The sequence below is a fragment of the Centroberyx affinis genome, unplaced genomic scaffold (genome assembly GCF_046629955.1).
Source record: "Centroberyx affinis isolate AG114_WGS23_722 - 3 ecotype Tasmania unplaced genomic scaffold, CSIRO-AGI_Caff_v1 ptg002551l_1, whole genome shotgun sequence".
Classification (NCBI taxonomy): Eukaryota; Metazoa; Chordata; class Actinopteri; order Beryciformes; family Berycidae; genus Centroberyx; species Centroberyx affinis.
Genome location: NW_027280765.1, coordinates 42,652 through 66,267, shown reverse-complemented (window position 1 = coordinate 66,267; position 23,616 = coordinate 42,652). Strand labels below are relative to the sequence as shown.

Below are 23,616 nucleotides of genomic sequence, written 5' to 3'. Positions count from 1 at the left end.
GCAAACCCATCAGTGCCACGTAAACCATCGTTCGTGTCTGGCCAATCAGCGCACCGCAAGAGACTGATGGGTGTTGTAGTTCTTGGTCTTAAAGATTTGGGGCCCTGCCATAATAAAGGAGATTGAACACGGCTCAAATAATCTAATATCTGAAATATATATTATTATTTTATAAATTTGTTTTAACTACTAACTTGTAACTCTATTGTTACAGTGGCAATATCTGTGATTGTTTTTATATGTAAGAACCGGGTACGGACCATAGGCTGTAAAAAAAGAAAGAACTACCTTTTCAATAAAAAAGCTGTAACGCAAGATGTAACCTGTAGGGGGCAGCAAACCAACACCCCCGCGCCCAGTCTGCTGGAAAATCAACAAACGAAGAAGAGGAAGTATTGTCGCCACTTCCCCAAGCTGTTTCCATGGTAATCAATCATGGCGTCTGGTGAGTAGCTGTGAATTTGTGCGAATATTGTAAAGATACTAAAATATTACCTTATTTTATTTTAACTAAACCTGTCGGCAGGTAATAAATTGTACCTGCTACAACATTTACTGCTGTGAAGTTTCTCCACAAACCGCGTCCGGCAGATATTTGATGCCTCCGCTAACATAGCAAACGTTAGCTGAAAAAAGTCCTGTTTTGCTTTATTGGAGTTTGGAGCTCGAGTTAGCATCATATACTGCCACAACAATGTTCATAATGTAGCAATTAGGGTTTGATTAATGTGGGTTTTTGATATTTAATACCCCAAAATCCAAGTATTCAGTGTTTCTTGTCAGGGTGGAAAAGCCTCTGAAACAGCTTTCAGACCATAACGGGACACTAAAACTCTCCACTGAAACCTGGGACACTACTACTATTACTACTACTATTACTGCTACTGCTACTACTACTACTACTGCTGCTACTACTACTACTACTGCTACTACTACTACTACAACAACAACTACTACTATTATTACTATCACTACTACTACTACTACTACTACTACTACTACTGCTACTACTACTACTACTACTACTACTACTACTACTACTTCTACTGCTACTACTACTACTACTACTACTGCTGCTACTACTACTACTACTGCTACTACTGCTACTACTACTACTACTATTATTACTACTACTACTACTGCTGCTACTACTGCTACTACAACAACTACTATTATTACTATCACTACTACTACTACTACTAAGAAAATATTCACAAATACTTGTGTAGAATCTGATCAAAATGTCTCATTAGAATCAGTTCTGGTTAAGTTCTTCTCATAGACAACCAGTGTAGTATTGATCAATCCTACAATAAATATGGAATCAATCAAACTGCATCATATACATATATCCAATATCAGCCGAGTCTAACCCTAACACCTGTATTTCCTCTTTTTCTTGTTTCATTACAGGGAGGCAACCGATCGTATCCTTCAAGCTAAACAGCAATGTGGAGCCACAGTGTGCTCTCTCTCTCTCTCTCTCTCTCTCTCTCTCTCTCTCTCTCTCTGTCTCCCTCCCTCTCTCTCTCTCTCATTCTCTCATTTATCCTTGACTGTGTCTTCCTCAGCTGTCGTCCGCTCCGCTACAGGTTCTCCTCTACCTGAACAGCTGGTATTTTGCAGCCTTCTTCCTGGCAGAAGTTCTCATGTTCATCTATAAAGGTCTGGAAGCAGCAGCCACACTGCTGCACTTCATTTGCATTTACTTGCATTGCGTTTCTGCGTGAAGCATGAACCAGGCTTTAGACCCCCCCGCTCCTCCAAAAGCACCAGCAGGAAAACACATTTTTTATTAAATTACATTTACATTATAGCAGGGCTGCAACTAATGATTATTTTCATTATCGATTAATCAATTATTTTTTAGATTAATCATTTAGTCTATGAAATATCAAAAATACCCATCACACGTTCCCAGAGCCCAAAGTGATTCTTCAAATTTTTTACTTATTCTGACCAGCAGCCAAAAATGTTAGAATGAGATGAAACAGAGAAAAGCAGCAAATCTTAGCATCTGTGAAGCTGTAACCAGCAAATGTTTGGTATTTTTACTGATAAATGAAACGAATAATCAATTATCAAAATCAGAATTGATTAATTTTCTATCGTTTGACGAATTGATTAATTAAGTAATTGATTAATCAACTAATCGTCTCAGCACTACATTCTAGACATTGAGCTGACACTCCTCTGCAGAGCGCGACAGTAGAATAAAGGATGCTTCGTTCTTCATGTGCAGACGCACGCAGCGGAGTGTCAAGTTTTCAGGAACGTAGAAAAACAGTAGTTATAGTTTTATACTATAGTTTTTAACCTGATGACAGATGTGATCCTTGTGAAAACACGAACATCAAACTGGAGATGAATGGCTGTTACGATACGATACGATACAACTTTATTGTCAGTTTACACTGAAATTCGTTTTGCATCCTTAGGCAATTCCGTTCAAGAGATTAACACACAGATTAAACATACAGTTACACATATAACACTTCTCATAGATGTACAAAACACATGAAACAATCATGATAATCATACATATCACATTATATCCTCTGGATTCAGATCTCAGTTGACAGCACACTGATTTTGGTTTAGCAACAGGATAGACTGATGTATAAAAGAATTCTTCAGTCTGTTGCATTTAAACTGAGGGACTCTAAATCGCCTATTGGAGGGCAGAAGTTGGTATTCTCCTTTTAAACCATGGGAGGAGTCAGAAGAGATGCTGTTAGCAAGTCTGAGCATGCTCTTGTTGTGAGCTGCTTGAAAGGAGTGTGCCACAGGTTTGCCAATAATCTTTGCACAAATTTGGGTTTGATTATATAGTTTAGTTTTAAGTTTCACAGATAGACTGCTGAACCAGGCTGTACTACAGTACAGCATACTACAGTACAGTTACAGTGTGTGTTGCAGACAGAGAGCATCCTGACTGACCCGAGGTCTGCTGTGTGTCTGCAGGAGTGTTGCTGCCGTACCCGTCTGATAACCTGGTGCTGGACCTGGTGCTGCTGCTGCTCTTCCTCGGCCTGGAGAGCCTCCGCATCTTCTATGGTGAGTGCAGAGCTGGCCGATAATTCAGTATTATGGTTTATCATAATATCAGTGGAATCATATGGTGATTTTGGGATATCGTGACACAATTCTGCTGTCTGAACTGATGATAACAAGCAAATTTTATTTAAAAACTAAATGAGACAAAATGAGATTTGGTAGGAATATTATTTATTTAAAAATTTCAGTTTTGTTTGACATCACACCTAACATTACCATATATTAATTTGATTATTTAACATGTGATTTTGCATATGTGAGCCATATTATGATGTATGTTGATATTGAAAAAAATCCTTATGATATATGATGTTATATTGATTTCAACCATATCACCCAGTGTCTTAGAGACAGAGTCTGACCTGACTCATCAGAAACTTTCACAGAATCTGATGGCTGCAACTAACGATTAGTTTCATTATCGATTCATCTATTGATCATTTTTTCAATTAATCATTTAGTGTATAAAATGTCAAAAATAATGACAAATGCCCATCACAGTTCCCAAAGCCCAAAGTGATTCTTCAAATTTGAATGAATGAGATGAAACAGAGCAGCACATCTTTGTATCTGTGAAACTGTAACCAGGAAATGTTTGGTATTTTTACTGATAAATGACTAAAACGATTAATCAGATATCAAAATTATAATCAATTTGTTTCCTGTCGATCAACTAATCAATTAATCAACTAGATACGAGCACTGCCTTCAGTCTGTCATACTGTTTCTGTTACATTTTCTTTGTCTCTCTATGTTCTACTGCTGCCATTTGGCAGCTCTGCATAAACTGTTTATTTGTGTTTTTATGTAGTTTGCAATAACTATAAAGATAATTATGAACTGTAACGATACATTGTTGCTCAAGCATTCACACTACAGTGATATCGTCTTATTTAAAAAAATATATAGTTATAGTCATAATTTTGGATGTTTATAGTAGATAGATAGATAGATAGATAGATAGATAGATAGATAGATAGATAGATAGACAGATAGAGTACTTTATTTATCCCCACAGGGAAATTACAGTGTTGCAGCAGCAATTCACATAAATGACGAAAAACACACACAATGAGGTAAGGCAAGGCAAGGAAAATGTATTTATATAGCACATTTCATACCCAAAGTGCTTTACAGAGTACACAGGAAAAAGCACAAGAAACAAATGATAAAAACAATAAAAACAATAAAAGCAAACAGGCAAAAGCACACAGAGTAAAAACAATAAAACAATTGAAATCCTTGAAAGTTTGTGAATTTGAGAAAAAAAAATCAAGGCCTTGAAAGTTTTTGAAAATAGACATAAATAGACATGGGTCATTGAAAGTGCTTGAATTTATATATTTTGTGCAAGAATAGAAATTGAAGTTCTTTTGATATTTTTTTTACTTAATGTTTGTAAATAGGCTACGTTCCGCTGTCTGCATGTGTGTCTCCCGCTGTCTGTGCGTTCTTGTTTCACATGGCGCCACCTGCCTGGAGAAAGTGCGACAGTCATGTGCGTGCATGAGTGATTGAAGTCGAATATTCTCAGTGTTGTAACAGTAATTAACCTTGATCCATGTCTCAAACTATGCTGTGTTGGGTCCTTGAATTTGAGGGAATTGGGCCTGGAAAGTCCTTGAAAAGTCCTTGAATTTGATGTTTAAGAAGGTGTGGGAACCCTGAGTAAGGTGTGTGTGTGTGTGTGTGTGTGTGTGTGTTGTGCAGGCTGGAAGGGGAACCTGTGTGAGCGCAGCCTTGCCTCCAGCCTGTCTCTGCTCGTCCTGCTGCCCTGTGCTGCGCTGGCTGTTTACTACCTGCTGCTGCAGACCTTCGTCCTGCGGCTGGAGTTCCTGCTCTGCTGCGTCCTGCTCTGCTTCCACAGCCTGGAGCTGCTGCTGGGCCTGCTGGGCCTGTCCGCCTTCTCCAGGTACAACGAGAGGAGACGTCTGCTGCTGCCCGGTGTGGGCCGGTGGAGGAGAGAGTACTAGAATGTCCTACTCAAGTAGAAGTACTGTTACTTTGCTGATATTTTACTGAAGTAGAAGTTTTTTCCATGGAGATATTTGCACATTCAACTATCTCCGATGCAGGTGCGTTGGAAAATATCACTTCAGTCTTGAGAAAAGAAGATCCTGCACACTGCTCTTGCTCAGCATCACAATTTATTGATCATACTAACGTTTCGGTCCCTCTGGACCGTCGTCATTTAAATATACATAGGGTCCAGAGGGACCGAAACGTTACTATGATCAATAAATTGTGTTGCTGAGTGCAGGATCTTCTTTTCTCAAGACTGAAGTAGAAGTAAAAGTTCTGGTGTAAAAATCTCCTTCAGTAAAATTTAAGTGTCTGATTTAAAATGTCCTCAGAGTAAAAGCTCCTTGGTTCCTCTTTAGAACAGAGAACGTTGTCAGCTGTGATCTTTTCCATGTGATTCTAAAAGGAGAGAGGACAGAGTTCAGACTGGATTCTTTTCTCACTGTGAATGGATCCACAGTTTGTCAGTTTACGTTAATCCAGTTTCTGCTGCTGATGGAGAGACACAATCTGTTCTGTGATGGATGGATTTAAAAAGTAGTGAAGGACAAAACTGCAGGAGAAACGTACTTTAAATGTAACTTAAAAATAAAATGACTGACTTTAAAAAAATACTCAAAAAAGCGACTCAGTTACAGTAATGTGGTTCCACCTCCCCCCAGTCTCCCTGCTGTATCCCTAGTATCCGTAGTTAAATCTATAAATATTGAAATTCAAACTTTTTGTGTTTTTCCCTTCTTTTTTTGTGTTTTTTTAGGTCGAAAGTGTATTGAAGCAGAGAAATCCGTTGTGACGTCACCTTAAACATCGAGAAGAAATCAACAGCAGACCTCAGATGTACTAAAATGTACAAAGTTTTCCTCTTTTTTTTTTTTAGTTGTAAATAAAGATATTGTATATTTTTCTAATATTCAAATTTAGGAGTTTAGTATTGAACACTTTTTACTGTTGGTTTTGTACAGGCTGTTTGCACTCATGCAAACATGGTAATAAACTGTTTTATGAGACTGTTGGACTTCAATTCTGTTTTATTCAGTGGAATGATTTTATTACACAGCAGAAACTGAATTGGTTTTATTCACAATTTATAATGATCAGTCTTCCCATGTGAGGTCAGAGGTCAGAGGTTTTCATGCCAGAAATAGATTCCAAATATTTTTCTCAGTCAATTAAAACCAAATGAAAAAGGGGTTTTGTGTTCATTAATTTAGATTGTGAACGCTAAAAATCTTTACTAAATTTTGGTAAGTTGGGTGGGGATCTGAAACATAAACAATGATGTCAAAGCGTGAGATATCACTACCTGAACCCCTTTCTTTTATTCTGGAATATTTTGATATTATGTCCAAAAGAGTTATAATTATTAAATATAATTACAAAGTAAGAGTTCAATAGGTTCTTGTTCCACTGTATAAAAGCTACATTTACATGAGAAATATATTTGGACACGGTATTATTACAAGGAAAACACTGATGAAGGATTTTATATGAGACCGCTTTCACTTTGATTGTAATTATAATTGACAGACAACAAACAGGATCCTAAAACCCCTGGGTTTTAGGATCCTGTTTGTTGTAAATTATTTTTTCACTTAGGGCCTAAGTGAAAAAATAATTAGTTTTACTAGTTTTCCCATTGGCAGATATCTATTATTGACAAAATAATTTGGCGTTAGTAGTTAGCCGTGTGCTATGGCTACTAGAACAGGCTGTTTTGAACAGATCAAGTTATGTAATTATTGTAATATCGTAATAATCTTATTAAAAAATATCAACACGCTACTAGAGACTTTTATTTTGTTAGACGCTGCCCCGGAAGTACTTGGTTAGCTTCTGGCCACAATTTGACCTAGCTTGGAATAATTGTCTCTATTTGCTGTTATTTTCTTTCTCATTAACATAATTCCTATTAGTTACTATTGCTTATTAGCCTTATTAGGCGACTGGGCAGTTTCTTTGATAAGTATTTAAGGTAAGGCCGTTTCTGAAGATGTCATCCTGTTTACCGTTATCTGTTATTGTTAGCTAACTTTACTGTGATGCTAAGTTGGTTAACGTTAGCTCGCGTTAGCCAACTGAAACTGACAATAAATTCTACGGTTTACATTTTAAAATAACGGTAAGGCTGTGGTGTTATCTGTGGTTTCATCTGGTAAATGACAAAACCGAGTCTGACGTTACATTGACTCATCTAAACTATTTTAGTGATTTTTCGGTTTCCCTCTTTTACAGCAACGGACGAAAAAAACGCTAAAATATTCTCATAATATTACCACAGTGGTTTACAGTGTGACTGTGGTGCACAACAGTGAGTTTATAGTGAACTTATCGTGCTTTGTGGTATTTTTTATGTCGTATGGTATCATAACATTCCTATAGTATTCCTATGTTGACATGCTAGTATAATAGTATTCCTATAGTCTTTTAGTATAATAGTATTCCTATAGTCTTTTTTTTATTTCCTATGTGATTAGCTACTATTAGAATTTCTATGGTATAACGTTAATTCTTGACCTGTATAAAGCTGCGTGTTTTAAAGTGTTGTTGTGACACTTGTATCCTACATGTACTACAGGATTACTACAGGTCTTTTTGTAAGGGGACACACAATTAACTTCTCATTTTTCCTTAAAACCTGCATTTCATGTTTTGATAGAAGTGGAATTGTGTTTGAATTTTTCCGTCTGTGCCTCCTGCCTTGATTTCTGTTACTAAAGACCATCAGCCCCCTTGCATTTAGCTGTCTTATTCTCTCTTCCTCACTTTCCATAGAGAAAAAGAGAGCACAGCACGGCATGTGTTGCCCTGCGTTCAGATGCCATGTTGTCAGCTGTAGCCCGACATATTCTACAATCTTAGGATATACCCTATCATCAAAATTCTCTAGTTCTCTTCTCTTTAAGCCATTTTTTACATCTCCTCTCTTCCCCCGCAACCTCTGTCTACAGAAACCCAGTGCGTCTCTCCACAGCTCCTCCCATCATGTCTCACTACCCGTACAGACGAGCGCCGCCCGCCGCAGACTCCCGGCCCGACCTGGGAACTTACAGCTCGTCAGATCGCTATCGTCCCTCGGCAGACCACGACTTTTACAGGCAACCTCACGAGCCGCCGTCTCACTTGGCGTCCTCCTCTTCCTCCTACCCGTCGTCTTCCTCCTCCAGAGCCTCGGGGGAGCTGTCGTTCTCGGCCGTGAGGCCGGACTGCGCTCTCAGCCTCCTCAGCAGCTGCGGTTTGGAACCGGACGACCTGGCCGTGCTGGCCGAGCTACCGGAGGACGTCCTGACCGTCGAGTCGCTGCCCCGCCTCCTGCAGGAGATCAAGGGCAAGAAGGGTGCGAGCGAGCCTTACCCTTCGTCCTCCTCTCGTCCTGCCGGCTCGACCCGCCTACCTACAGCCAGGCCCTCCGGCGAGTGGGATCACCTTCGCAGCCGGCCTGTGCAGTATCCGCTGGACCACGCCTTCATAACGCCCAAGCCCCTCCCACCAGAGCAGGTTCAGGACTGGCAGGACCGCTGGGGAAATCCCAGGAAGACCAGTGCCGGAAGCTACAAGCCCTCCTCTAGTGCAGAGCCGCCACCATTATCATCACCATCACCATCACCATCATCATCATCATTTTCCAACTACGTAGTGGACTACGACCACAGAGGAAGGCCTACTGAATATGGTAAGAAAGGGAGAGATGGCGGTGCGGTTTCCAGGTATGACCGGCCCTCTTCCAGCTCAGCGGCAGCAGGGAGCGGCGACAGAAAGCCTTCCCGCTTCTCTCAGCCCGGATCAGCTGATTACAGGTTCGCTCCTCCTGAGGAATACCGGCCCAAAGCTCGGGCGGAGCGCCGCGAGTCGGACACTTCCTACAACAAGAAGAGTGGCGGCGGCGGCGGCAGCGGCAGCAGGCTCAACGCGGCGCTCAAGATGCCCTCCAAGAAAGCGGCGCTAGACTTCCACGGGACGTCGCCGACGACGTTCCCGTACTCGTGCTCGCTGTGTGATATCACTGTTCTGTCAGAGAAGGTAAGTACCTCCATCTTTCCTTCCTCTTGAATCTCTCTGCATTCCTACCAGAGTCTGAGGGGGCGGGGCTTCCCCGACTTCAGGGCGGGGTGGGAGGGGCAGGTACTACTCTTCCTCACTCATCAGTCTTTATACAGCTCATCATTTGGCTTCTGGGTGCGGAGGGACGGCAGGTACGTTGATGCTCTGGCTGGACTGGAAACTGTGTTTCCCAGAAGCTCTGCTGCCTGAGTGACAGTTCAGTCTTTACATGCTTTGCTGTTTGTGTTGCAGTTCTGGGTTCAGCACATCAACGCGCCTCAGCATGCAGACAGACAGCTCAACCTGCTCCAGCTGTAAGTTTGAAGGCCAATTCAGATTTTCATTCCAACCAAACGCTGCAGCAGCTGATTTCACTGATTAACACACCGGGTCTGAATTCCTCTCCGCCCATCAGACTCCAACTGCTGCTAAAATTTGTCTTTGGTGGATAAAACAGTAAAGGTTTACTTTTTGAGATGATAACATTTGAAAGCCTTGGTTATATATAGTCTTTGGTCTTCACCTAATCTTAAATTTTGTCCCTGCTGGCCACCGTACACTCTCTGATTGTGAGCCAATCAAATCAAAGCAGAACAATGGTGCTGTATCAAATAGGCTCCTGATTGGCTGCCTGTCACGCTGCTCTACACAAAGTGGTAGCGTCTAAATTTCCTGGAAAAGAAAACATAAAGACCAAAACTGAAGAAACTTTAGTATGAATCTGCTCTTGCCTCTTTATTGAACCGAATTAATATTTGTTGCAATAGATGCAACAAATATTCCTGTAACCCCAGAATAATCATGGATGAAAGAGAAGTTCTGGGGAGAAATAAGATCATAGTAGAAATGGTTCTCCAAGCCACTTTCGACTTTTGACTTTTTGAGCTGAAACATCTCACCGTTCAAAATGACTTGTTAGATTTTCAAAGTCACACACAGAAATAGTAGTTAGAATCATATTTACTTCGGTTTACAACTTGTTGGCCTTCTCTTACACCCCTAAAACCATTGGCCTTTCTAGTGTTAAATCAGGTATAGAAGAATAGTAATGTAATAATAGAGTAATAATTAAGTTTTTATTTGTTGCCTTTTAGGTTTGTGTGAATGGGACAAGAGTTTAAGGACTTTACGTCTCTTTCTTGATGTTCATTCAAGCCGCTTTTACCTTGTTGTGGTTTTCATGGCTCTGTTGTCTTCACGTCTCTTCTGCAGGTTTCCTGACTGGGACTGTCGCTTGGAGACAGCCGGCAGGTCAGTTTACCACACGCTACGTCTTATCTCACTAAATCTTCTTGGGTTAAACATCAAGTGTGTCGTCTGTAGGGCTGAACGATTTTGAAATAATATCTAATTCCGATTATTTTGACTGATATTGCAATTGCGATATGATTTGCGATATTAGAGGGAATGATAATTTTTACATCATTATTCTCATTTTCATTGAAAAACGTATTAAAATGATTATGGTGTGATTTTTGTGGGAATCTGTACCAAACAAAGATGTTTTCTTAAGTCTGTAGAATATGATGAGTAGGCCAGGACATCTCTGCAGCATGACAATATTTAATTTAAAATGGTATTTTGACACATATTTCACCTTTAACAAATTTTGCGCCTCCTGCGTTTTGAAAATTGCAGTAGGCCATATTGAGATTTCGATAAAATTTCGATTAATTGTTCAGCCCTAGCGGTCTGTACACGCACATTTTAGCATTTTTAGCTGGCAGGTGTTTTGTTGATGAGGCTAAGCTAGATGTTATGACCAAATAAAATCCATCCTGTCGTTCAAGGGACGACCACCAACCGGAGAAGCCCAAGGATGAAGGAACGCCCGCCCAGCAGCCCCAGACAGCCAGTCAGACAGCCAGCTCTTGTAAAGCTTCTTCATCGGTCTTTCTCTGTGATGTTCATGTCGTTGTACTCATGTCATTGTTATCGTGCTAACTGTTTTCTTTGTCCCACAGACCCACAGCCGAATAAAAAGCAGAAAAAGAAGGTACTGAGAACCAAACCCTCTAGATTGCTCTATAAACACTTCTGTAGATTGGGTTCTTCTCCAGTGAGTTTACCTGAACACTAACTCATGTCTTGTGTTTTTTACATGTTATCAGTCTGGAGGCAACAGCAAAGTGGTTTGTGTGAAGTTTCCAGCCCATTCTGTGGATGAACAGCACCTGAGGAAGTTGACTGAACCGTTTGGGAAAATAGTGAAAGTCATCATGTTTCCTTCCTTAGTAAGTGGATTTCATTTTCTACCACGTTTGAACATATATTAGTGATACACACCCAAATATTTATCCATTTTAATACAGTATATATATGGTGTTGTGTGGTTTCACATGTTAAAGGTTTAGGGAGAAGCAATGATCTCATTTTGTTGTCAGGTTGTTTTTTTTTTGTTTCTCAATCTGTTCAGATTGACTTCACTTTCAGTTTATTTTTGTTCATTTTTTGTTTTTTTCTTAGTAATGCAGAATATAAAAGTGTGCAGCAGGTGTTTGGGCACCCAGGCCTCCCTGCCCTGCACAGACCTTGTTAACATGATTGTAGGAGCCATGAATGGATTTATTGTGAATTTAGAATGAATTATAAATGGATAATTTTGTGATGGTTTATATTTTGGTTATTTTGGTTGTTTATTTGTTATTGCACAATCACAGTGATTGATATAATCAGGTCACATGGATATGGGCGGTGATATTCGTATAGTTAATATAAGCACCTGTTCACCTGCGTGGCAGCTGGTAGAAAGAGAGAGAGGGTGAGCGGGTCGCTGTATTTTTTGTTGACCGCTGTTTTTTGTCTCTCATCGCTGTGATTATTTTGGGTATATTTTCTGCACGTTATACTAAGTTGATTCTTTTCATTAATAAAAGTTATAAAACGTATATTTTGATCTCAGCAGATCTTTTTTGGTAGTGCGTCAGACAATCAGCAAACAAGGCCCTATCTCAGCCTCTCAGCGACTTTTTACTTTGTTTCCAGTAGGCCGCCTAGTTGCTATAATGAGATCTCATGTAAACCCATCCAGGCGTTTGTGGAGCTGGGCTCCAGCGATCAGGCCAAGGACCTGGTGAAGTACTACACCAGCTCCCCTTCCTCCGTACAGGGGGAAAACATCACCTTCTACATCTCCAACACCTTCAACTTCCTCCAGGTAAACTCTCATCCAGCGAGCAGTCAAAATCAACTCATCAGACTGAAGGGAAAAGTTTTCTAAAACAGATAATACTCAGATCATTTTTCTGTCCTGTCACTGTGGTACATGGTGACAGGACATTATGTTGTCATATTGGTGTCAGTCTGTTTGTCTGTGTGTTGACACATTCTTCTGAACACAATAACTGAAGAATAACACATTATAGAAACTTCATACTGGCACCACGGGTTCCCTTTATACAGTAGATGATGGGATTAGATTTTGGAGCACCTTGCTGCATATATTTGGAAAATTTCCTGTCCTGTTTCACTGTTTTACCAGCAGAGTATGACTTCAGAATGACAGTTTGGTATCCACCAAAGTTGTTGGTAGAGTACACCAAAACAACCACAGCCATAATTTAAGAGCATTTGGCTGACGGTAACTTCCCACCCTGGGTTCACTTTCACGATTTTACCGTCCAGCTAGGTGTTTAGAATAAAACTTGACTCCAGATGAAGGTTTGTTACCTTGTTTTAAAAGCCAGAAATCTTGGTCTCATCTCATTGGTATTGATCAACAACCCATCAACCTTTGCAGATACAGTATATTATGGTCATTTTGTGCTATAGGGCAGAAAAAACCTTACTTATTGCCCCAACCAACATGTATATTGTAAAGTGGTTGTGCGGTGTGTTTCCTCCCAGAGTTCCCGGGTGTTGAGCTTCACTCCCGCTCCGTCAGGAGACGACGGCCACTCCGACCTCCTCAGCATCGCCAAGCGCTTCGGCTCGCCGCTCTACACGCTGTTCCTGCCTTCCATGGTGAGATCCAGATCCACCGCACTGCGCTACAGCTCCATTTGTTGGTGCAGTGATGAACCCACTGAGAGTCATAGAATTTCTGGAATATCGTGGGTATTTTTAGCAGTGTATTCCAGACAGGGAAAGTCATGGATTTCAGGGAGTTTGCTGAATGGGTACAGCAATATAGCAGAATGTAGCCTATTTTCAAACTTGGTTTCACACCTTTATTGCGTTAGCTGGTTTTCAGACTGAAAAAAAACATAAACAAACCAGGAAGGAAAACAGTTTCAGGTCATGGAAGTGCTTGGACTTAGCTCTGCAAAGTCATGGAAAAGTCATGGAATTTTACATCATGTGTGTAGGTGAGATTAAAAACCCCAATTCACCACATAGCATATCAAAGAAGAAGGAAAGATATTAAGCAAAACAAAAGTACAGATCAAAAATAAAAGATGATAAGAAAAAGCACAGCTGAACTGGATAATAGAATCTAAAACAGATTACAACACAGTGGAGCAACAATAAGATGCATGGAATGATAAGGGCAGGGTGTGGTGCCGGTCCACGGTGTCCTGGAAGATTTCAATGTCCCGGACAAATGGGAGAAATTCCGGTCAAATATTATCTGTGTCTATTGAGCTTAAAAACAATTGATAGGCAGGCTATATAAAGAATAACATCATCAAGGCATGTAGATTTATAATATTTTTTTATTGAAAAGTAGGCTTCTTTTACTTATACATTATATTCCAAATAAAATAAGTCCCGTCAATAGACTCACATGCATAACGCTATCTCTCTCAAACACACACAACGTTACCATGCAAAATAGAAAAATAGGATCATCTACTATGAAAATTTGCACTTTACTTCGTTCCTGACATGTATTTTGTTGCCAAATTGCCATATACTTTCACCATTACGCAATGCCAAATGCCAAAAACAACGTGTCCCTCTCACCATTACGCAATGCCAATTGTGCAATGTACATGTCCCGATAACCATCATCACACATTGCCAATTGCTAAATACGCAACCGACAACCAAGAAAAACAACACAGTAAATATGTAAAAAGCACAGCCCAGCAAAAAGTCATCAAAATAAACTGCAAAGGCATCTTACCTTCACCCGACGCACACACACATCACCCTTGATTGGTTAATACATTACGCTACATTCAAAACAATTTAGTAAATCCTCCCCAGTTGTGTCTCATGTCACTTAAATCAACTCACATAGTGCAATATTTATTATTACTTTACTGAAAGAGACTCAAAGCTACTTGTCTGGAGCAGGTCGGGAGACAGACTGGGAGCAGAACTCAACCTGTTGCTGTAACTCACTCTCAGTAAAACGAGTACAATGTTCCAATAATTGTGCTTAGAGGGAATTATTTTCACCGGACATTATGACCGGAGAGATTTAAATATGTCGGACTTCAACAGATTTTCCCGGTAAAAAAACGGTCATTACCGGATAATGGAAACTCTGGATAAGGGAATTGAGTGAAATATGAAAAACAAATCACATTGACATTGTCTGCTTTGTTTCTTTGATCTTTGTAAATGCAATATAACATTAACTTTCTTGTTATTTTCTCAGGCGTTTGTAGAATTGAAAAACGCTGCAGACGCTCAGAAGCTGGTTGACTATTATTCAACAAACATCCTGAGGATAAACAGTGACATTATAAAGGTCACCTACTCCGGAGAATACAACACCCTAATGTAAGTATAATGTCTTCACTTTGTGACAGTTTCCTGGTATTCATAACGGTTAGGATATCTTTGTCTCTGCTACTAGCACTTTGATATTCAGTCTGAATGTAACTTGTATGATGGATTCTCATATAATACCGATGTATCAATGACCTGTTTATCGGCTGATTGTCACTAGTGGCCAGTTGATCCTTCCTGTCCTATTCTGTCCTGCAGGCGGGTTTCATCAGCCAAGAAGTACGAAGAGGAAAGTTCTCCAACCAAGAGGACGAGGAGTCCCAGTCCGAGGAGGAGAGACGAGCCGGCATCTTCCAAGAGGAGGAGGAGGAGTGGAGAGAGGGAGGAGAAGGAGGTGAAGAGAGAAGGGAGTGAGAGGAGAACCAGGTCGAGGTCCAGCGATAAATCCAGCGATAGATCCTCCAGGGACAGCAGATCCAGAGAAAAGACTGTGGAACCGGACAAAACTCTGCAAATTAGTAAGAAAATACAAACTTACTGGACAGCAAACACTGGAACAGGAGCTCCATTGGACCCAGTTAAACCGCATTAGATCCCATTAGATCCCATAGAGAACCATTGGACCCAAGGAACCCCATAGGATCCAACCAGCCATCCTTATGCTTTTTCTCAATGTGTTAACTGCTAGTGAGTTTGATAAGATAAGATTGTACTTTATTGATCCCCTGGGGGAAATTCAGGTGCCACAGCAGCAATTGGCAGAAATTAAGCTATTTAAGGTATTTAGGTATTAAGTTATTCCTCATTTTGTTTGGGACCCATTCAAACCACCTCGGAGACCCCTGGTGGTCCCTGGACCCCACTTTGAGAGCCACTGATATACAGGACTTTCCGGCTAATTCCGGCTACGTTCTCTCTTGCCGACAGAAACCGAGTCCAAAGCCGATGAACCTGCGGCTCCCAGCTCCTCCAAACCTGAAACCAGCCAGAAGGCACCGATCAAGGAGGAAGCAGTGTGAGTTTTTACATTTGTTGTGGCTGTCGAAATGGTCTTTCATTTCATTTAGAGCAGTCATTTCCAATCCTGCAGCAGTTTAACTCTTAGTTGGGTTGGTTTGGACATATAAGAACGCGGCAATCGGACGAGACAACATTTAAAGTCTGAGTTAAAAAAATAACGAGACCCAGAAAAGTCCAAGACATCAGAAAATTGTCTGGACTAACCCTAACCCTCCAGTTCCTGGCTGAACCGATGGGTAAATGCAACAAAGCGGCAACTCGTCCCCTGATTTTAGACCAAAGCAGATGGCCTGTAGGTTTGAAAACGCCTGTGAACTAAACTCCCTGAAACCCGCAGGTCGTCCGGGGAGGAGAGCGACATCGAGGGGATGGAGGTGATCGGAGAAGACGGAGAGAATCTGGAGGACCAAGATATGGAGATTCTGGACAACACAGAGGAAGAGGAGGAGGAAGAGGAGGAGGAGGATGCTGCTGAGGAAGACGGTCCAGCAGAAACGACCGACTCTCCTGAGCGAGGTAAAAATTGATACTGTGATGAGTTGTTTCTGAAAGGTAGATGCTAAACAAAAGCTAGCAAGCTAGCATTTCCTGAAAACAAAATTGTAAAAAAAAGTAAATCACAACACTTTTGTAGTTCCAGAGCAAGAGAAGGAGATGAAGAGGAAGGAGGCTGGTGATCAGGAGAAAACTGTGAAGGAGGAGGAGGAGAAGGAGCAGCAGGAGGGAGAAAGGAGGGAGGAGGGTCCAGAGGAGGAGGCGACGTCTTGCATCAAGATGGAGGAGGAAGAACCAGAAACCAGCGGAGAACCAGTGGAGAACGCAGAGACGGAACCAGAGGAAGACGAGGTAGAGAGAGACAGCGCAAACCCATGTCACAGTCAGAAAACCCTTATGTAAATTTCATTGTATCTTAAATAAAGGAGCTGTTGCACACTTAGATGTATCGTCCTTCATCAGGATAAACCCAAGGAGCATTTCTTCACACAACTCCCATTCACTTCAAATTTAGAGTTCCATTCCTAATCAGTAGTAGTAGTAGTAGCAGCAGTGTAGTAATAGCAGTAGTAATAGTAGTAGTGTCCCAGGTTTCAGTGGAGAGTTTTAGTGTCCTGTTATGGTCTAAATGCTGTTTCAGAGGCTTTTCCACCCTGACAAGAAACACTGAATACTTGGATTTTGGGGTATTGAATATCAAAAACCCACATTAATCAAACCGTAATAGTAGTAGTAGTAGTTGTAGTAGTAGTAGTAGTAGTAGTAGTAGTATCCAAGTCTACAGTGTCTGCTGTAATCACGGCTGCACAATTAATCTTGTTTAATCATATTGCGATTTTTTTTTTAGAATATTATCATATTGGCAATAACGAAACATTTAATTTCACTTAGAGTGGCAGCTGTTCTTCAAAATAGTCAATATGTTGATGTGAGATGCAATAAGTGAAATAAAATAATTTTGTCCCTCAAATCATGGAGATTAATAATCGTGATTAATAATTATGATCACAGTATTGAGTAATTGGATCGTCTTTCAGGGTGTTGAAGGCCGATACGAAACCAATGTTTTTGGATTGAAGCTGCCAATATTCAGTGTTTTGTGCTGATATTCAATATCTTTGAATTTGACCCATTTCATGCCAAAAGACATTACAGTTATTCAAATTACAAGTATTCAGTGTTGGAAAAGCCTCTCAAACAGCATTTAGAGCATGGGACACTAAAACTCTCCACTGAAACCTGGGACACTGAAACCTAGAATGATGGTGATGACGATAATAATAACTGCAAACTGCATCATATCCATCATGTCAGAGGTGGACAGCACTGACCGGCTGATATCCGATATTCAGTAAAGGGTCAATATCGACATGTCTTCACTGTTCTTCCCCAGGAGGAACCAGATTTCCCAGTAGACCTTGAGAACTGCATCACTCTGGACGAGCTGGAGGAAGACGAGTCTGATGACCAAGGTACCAGTCAGCAGAGTTCAGGATTCAGTACAATACAATACGATGTGATCAATAAAACTTCACAACAACAAAGTCTGACTGAGCAGAATTCTGTTTATTTCTGAGACTCAAATCTTTCCAGCGATGCCATTGGCTGCTAGAATGTAAACAACAATTTAAAAATGTCATTACAAAGTGACAATAATATAATTTGGATGGAGAGCTTGTGAAACTGTGATGGTCAAGAGTCTCATTAGTGATTACTACGGCAGAATAACATGGAGTTGATATCACCATTCATGTTCCTGCCACAACATACGGATTGTCTCATTTTTGTATCGCGATATATTGCATTTCGATATATCGTCCAGTCTCTATAAACTACTATGAATGCCAAACAAGTTGTCTGCAGCTCAATATAGGGACTAATGTTTTGGTTTGTCTTTTACAGATGGGAAAGACAGAGATGAACCCAAGGTAAGGAGGAAATATATACATGTTTTAGCAGAGTGGGTTTAGTTGGATTGACTAGACGCGATACTGTCTGCTTACCTGAAGAAACATTTGAGTGATTGGGTGTTTTTGTTGTGTTTTTCCTCCAGTCTCCCTCCAGCAGAGTGATCTACCTCAGAAACCTCCCCCGCCGCTTCTACACCGACTCCGACTTTGTGAAAGTGATGAAGGGCTTCGGGAAAGTGGCGCGATATTTCCTCATCCGCAACCGCCAGGAGGTCAGAAGACATCCAGCAGTTATTTTCCTGTCCATCTCTCTCTCTCCTCCCACCACTAGTTATAGCAAATGCCTAACCCCCAACTCTGTTAATCTGATATTATTCCCTCCTCTCTTGACTTGATCAGCTTCTTAACGTTTTAATCACATTTCTGTTTTATCAGTGCCGTCTACATGCAAAACCTGTGAATGGGAAATCATTTTTCACAATTTTAGTTCCCTCTCTTCTGATAAAAAAAGAAATTGCTAAAACACAGTTTACAAGTATATTTATTGCATTTAAAAAATAGGTTATTTAATTTATTAATTTACTTTTTACACCAAGGTATTGTTTCAGAGTTTTAACACTGACACCCTTGTTTCATACTGCATATTTTTCATTGTTTTGTATATATTCATATTGTACATATTTTCTTTGAAATTAGGTTCTACTACTGTTATTTTACACACACTTGAAAAGCTGCAACATGTTTTTTTTTCATGCAATTCCAGTTAATATGTTCTTGTAATATTAGAATTGTCTGTTGTGTTATGTTAAATGCTATATATTTGTGTGTTTTTGTATTATGCTCATAGGGATCAGTAAAGTTTCATCTTAGTATCTTGGTATTGGTAACCAGAGTCATCATGTTGGTATCCTGACAGCATGTCTGTGTGTGTGTGTGTGTGTGTGTGTGTGTGTTGCAGGGCTTCATTGAGATGTGCAGCTCTTCAGAGGCTCTCAGAGCCGTCAAGAAGTTCAACTGTAAACCCGTCGAGCTCAACGGCTCCAAGCTCAACGCACAGATTTCCCACAAGTATCCGAGGCTCACAGTAGCGTAAGAACCTCCGTCACAAACTGTAATCTGTTGTGTGTTCACTGGATCCATGCTCAGGTCCGGAAAAGAAATGTCAACATTTCCAGATTTTGAGTGTGGAAATAAAGTCTGGAAAAGTATTGTTCAGTTGCAATACACATGTAATTATTTGTCACTGTCTATTCACTGTTGTGTCACAAATTGTTATATTAGTTGTGTAGAGTAATGTTCAGCTATAGAGTGATATGGTCACTATAGCTCTTTTGATTTCGACTGGTATGATGAGTGTATTTTTCAATTAAAATCTTGCCCACTGCAGCTTTAGTGGTTAATATATACTGATATCTCTGCATTCCGAGTGAGACTAAAAACTAAAGTTCTGTTCCGTGCTACTTAATTATATTGAATTTTGTTCTGTCGTTTGTGATTTTTTTCATGGCAGGTGGAAGGTGCAGTCGGACTGTGAGTCGGACGAGGAGCAGAGGAGCGAGTGCAGGAGCCGAGGCGGCAGGAGGAGCAGCAAGTCCAAAACCTCCGAGAGGGACGAGTCCGGCAGGAAGAGCTCAGAGGGAGAGGAGATGAGCAAGAAGTCTGCTGAGAGAAAAGAGTCTGCAAAAAGGACTCCAGAGAAGGAGATAGTAGCTAAAAAGACTCCAGAGAAGGAGATAGTAGCTAAAAAGACTCTAGAGAAGGAGATAGTAGCTAAAAAGACTCTAGAGAAAGAAGAGTTAACAGCTAAAAAGACTCTAGAGAAGGAGATAGTGGCTGAAAAAATTGTAGAGAAAGACTTAGCACGCAAAAAGACTCCAGAGAAGGAACTAGTGACTAAAAAGACTCTACAGAAGGAGGAGTTAGCAGCTAAAAAGACTACAGAAAAGGATTTAGCAGCTGAAAAGACTCTAGAGAAAGAGATAGCACGCAAAAAGACTCCAGAGAAGGAGATAGTAGCTGAAAAGACTCTAGAGAAAGAGGAGTTAACAGCTAAAAAGACTCTAGAGAAGGAGTCAGCGGCTAAAAAGACTACAGAAAAGGATTTAGCAGCTGAAAAGACTCTAGAGAAAGAGTTGGCACGCAAAAAGACTCCAGAGAAGGAGTTGGTTAAAACGACTCCAGAGAACGAGACGTTGCTGACTCCAGAGAAGGAGTTAGAAGCCAAAAAGACTTGTGAGAAGACGGAGTCATCAGCTGAAAAGACCCCAGAGAAGGCAGAGTCGGCTAAACAGACTGCAGAAGATGAAGAGACTCCCGAAGCGAAGGCAGTTAGTCCGGAGGAGGCGGAGATGGAGGATCCAGAGCCGGAGCGGATCAGAGACGAAGCCACAGAGGAGGCAGAGGAGGAGCAGCAGCCTGAACCTGCAGGAGGCGCTGTGGAGCCGCACAAACCCACTAAACCTGTTGGTAAGAAACCAGTTCAGCCTGCCAGTTACAGAGCTGCGGACTCACCTTCTGTCTTTCTTACTGTTTGTTCATAATAATAATAATTACTATAGCAGCATGCAGCAATACAGAAACCAGGCTCAGTCTAGCCATTTAGTCCTTATGGGAGAAAAAAGGAAATGTATTTTTTTTGCCTCCGTGCCGGTGACAGCTCTGGCCGGAGGCTTTATGTTTTCGGGTTGTCCGTCCATCCGTCCCATTCTCATGAACACAATATCTCAGGAACGCCTTGAGGGAACTTCTTCAAATTTGGCTCAAACGTCCACTTGGACTCAAGGATGAACTGATTAGATTTTGGTGGTCCAAGGTCAAGGTCACTGTCAAAGATGTTTTTGGCCATAACTCAAGAATTCATACGCTAATTATGACAAAATTTCAAAGAAATGTCTAATAGGTTAAAATGATAAAGTGATGACATTTTATATCCAAAAGTTCAAAGGTCAACTTCACTGTGACATCATGATGTTTTGCTTACCACTGTAGCTGAGAAAACGATCTTGGGTCATTCTACAAAAACGGTGGAAGTGCTGTTACTTACTTTTACAGACACCAAAATCCTTTAAGTTGACCTAATAATCACATTAATTATATATGTTCAATAAATAAAGACTGTCCTTGCAATGATAAAACAAAGTTTATTGGCAGAGGCATACAACCACGAGGCAGTTATTTCTAGTTTTGTATTCATTCAGAAGTTTTTGTAAGCCTATATAAAAGCTTATAATAATAATAATAATATAAAAATAAACTTTATTTCCAAAGTGTGTTTCCAAAGTGCTTTAACAGTCGCATTAAAGCAAACATGAAACTCCCAAAATGAATTAAAACAAGGCACCACAAGCATAAAAGTATAATTGTAAAATCAAGAAGATAAAAGAAGTCGCATAAAAGCATTTTACCTTTGACAGCCAAATACCTGCTCTGACATCACTGATTGGGGCGTGGCCAAAAGTGCAAAATGCTTTAAAGTTTCCACCCACAGACAGCTGCAACAAGGACTTTTTGACCCGTGTGATTTAGTGTTGATTTGCTCTTTAAGCTGCCTGTATCTACACTGTGTAAAGCTTGGTTGAGTGTCAGCAGAGCGGCTGATTGGCTGTGTGTCTCTGTAGGGGCGGAGTTTGTGCGCCCGGTCGTCGGATACTTCTGTAACCTGTGTCAGGTGATCTACGCCGACGAGGACGAAGCCAAGCAGCAGCACTGCAGCAGCCTGGAGCACTACCGCAGATACCAGGTCAGCTTCCCCACAGCTTCCCTCCAGCTTCCCTTCAGTCCAGCATGGAGCCTTCTGTCTTTTCATGTCCAGGGGCAAAGCAAAACACATGGGCAACTTTTTCATGGTATCCAGCGGTTCTTAAAACGGGTGACAAAGTCTTAAATTATCCTAAATTTAAGGCCTTAAAAGTATGAAAATGTCTTAAATCCAGTTATTTTTCACCATGTAATGTCAGGTTTCTCAGATGAATCCAGAACAGGTTAGTAGTTCAATCTGCATCTCGTCTGCTTTACTAAACACAGCTAATATAACCATCAGGGTTCCTACACATTTTCAATTAAAAAATTCCATACTTTTTCCACTGTTCCACTGTACTGTTTTGAAGATTTTGTCTGGTGTTCAATATGATTTCCGCAGATAGACATCTTGCCCCTAACTAGGTCATATCACTGTATAGATGAAGATTGTTCTTCACAGAGACAAATATCAGAATATGTGAGATGATTGGCAGGGTTCCTACACGGTTTCCATTTTAAAATTCCAGATTTTCAGCATTTTCATCAGCTGTTCAGTCAGAAACTGGCTGCTTTTGACAGCTGTGTTTCTTTATTCTGGTTTTTGAACCAAAATAAAAAAAATTTAGCTTTCTGAAACCCGCACATTCCCTGGTTTTAGAAGGAACTTCATTTATATAACTGTATTTTCATGTAGTTTACAGTCTGATCAGATGCTTGTTAATGCAGGTTTACATCTGCTGTAGCTCCTCCCACCTGATCCTTATGGAAACCCTTCTCTTCTTCTGTTTGTCAGGAGCACACAGGGAAAGACCCGTGGACCAGCTGAGAACTCTGCATGTTCACCACTGCATGTTCCTCTGAGAACCGGCCGGGGAACCGAGCCTCCTCAGCACCAGGAACTCTGGAAGTCCGTTCATGTTCTACAATCAGAGAAACTTTCATCCCAGGTTGACCTCGGTTGTTTCACTTCCTCGTTTGTTGGTGAGGAAACACTGACATCACCCATCAGCGGCCAATCACATTCTCTCACTGGTATCGTTCCAACCCATCGCCGCCACATAGTGGAGCTACAGTTAGCAATCAAGTGGCTCCAATCAGACATGAACACAATCGTAACCCTCTGGATTATACATGGAATTATACAGAAACACTCTCATAACCTTACAGTTCTTCATGGAAACATTCAGCAGCACATGAACACTTAATAAATCAACAAACTGCTGAGACATTCCCATCCCTCTAATCACAATGTTAACTGAAACAAAAGGCTTTTAAGATTCTTCTTTAATTTAAATTTTTCAGAAAAAAAGGTTTTTATATTTGGACTTTGTTATTATTGATTTCTTTGTTTCAGACTTCAGGTTATGTTGAAGGAAAACACTACAGACTAATTCCAGTTATTTCTGTTCTTGGTTGTTGAATTCAGATCACTAAGGGATTTCAAGTGGAAACTGAAAAGGATGTAAATTGTGCAAATGTATATTAAAGACGCGACTGTTCAATTTCTGGACGTCCCTCTTTTTCTTTACCAGTCTGCTGCTGCTGGTTCAGTGCCTTGCTCAAAGGCATTTTGACAGAAGTTAAGGCAGAGTTGAATTTCCACCTCAAACAGGATAAAATTGAGTTTTTACTGTGAACCTGATCACCAAACCAAATTACTTAATTTCAGATTGTACACAGTCTGATGATGCTTATCTTTTCACTTAGTGATGTT

At 40.7% G+C, this 23,616-nt stretch overlaps 2 protein-coding genes across 2 annotated transcripts; both read left to right on the top strand.

Annotated features, from left to right (window-relative positions):
- The first annotated feature begins 413 nt into the window (after positions 1–413).
- On the top strand, positions 414–6,086 carry tmem216 (transmembrane protein 216). Its single transcript, XM_071534466.1, has 6 exons — positions 414–445; positions 1,414–1,427; positions 1,572–1,665; positions 2,965–3,057; positions 4,768–4,969; positions 5,837–6,086. The coding sequence occupies exons 1-6, from the start codon at positions 436–438 to the stop codon at positions 5,850–5,852; spliced, it is 429 nt and encodes a 142-aa protein (XP_071390567.1). The 5' UTR covers positions 414–435; the 3' UTR covers positions 5,853–6,086.
- A 1,984-nt stretch (positions 6,087–8,070) lies between these two features.
- On the top strand, positions 8,071–23,388 carry matr3l1.1 (matrin 3-like 1.1; the record flags this gene model as incomplete). Its single annotated transcript, XM_071534454.1, has 20 exons — positions 8,071–9,096; positions 9,370–9,431; positions 10,330–10,368; positions 10,908–10,990; positions 11,082–11,113; positions 11,229–11,351; positions 12,149–12,274; positions 12,964–13,080; positions 14,666–14,790; positions 14,998–15,257; positions 15,667–15,754; positions 16,097–16,275; positions 16,394–16,605; positions 17,648–17,726; positions 18,157–18,182; positions 18,308–18,436; positions 19,123–19,253; positions 19,675–20,630; positions 21,782–21,903; positions 22,696–23,388. Coding segments are annotated over 20 exons (3,948 nt in total), but the record flags the coding sequence as incomplete, so codon positions are not given.
- Between the last annotated feature and the right edge of the window lie 228 nt (positions 23,389–23,616).

What these genes read in the sequence shown, in the direction of transcription:
- tmem216 (XM_071534466.1), top strand. An exon ending in TCTCATGTTCATCTATAAAG is followed by an intron (nt 1,666 to 2,964) that starts GTCTGGAAGCAG and finishes GTGTGTCTGCAG; the next exon opens with GAGTGTTGCTGCCGTACCCG. An exon ending in GAGCCTCCGCATCTTCTATG is followed by an intron (nt 3,058 to 4,767) that starts GTGAGTGCAGAG and finishes TGTGTTGTGCAG; the next exon opens with GCTGGAAGGGGAACCTGTGT.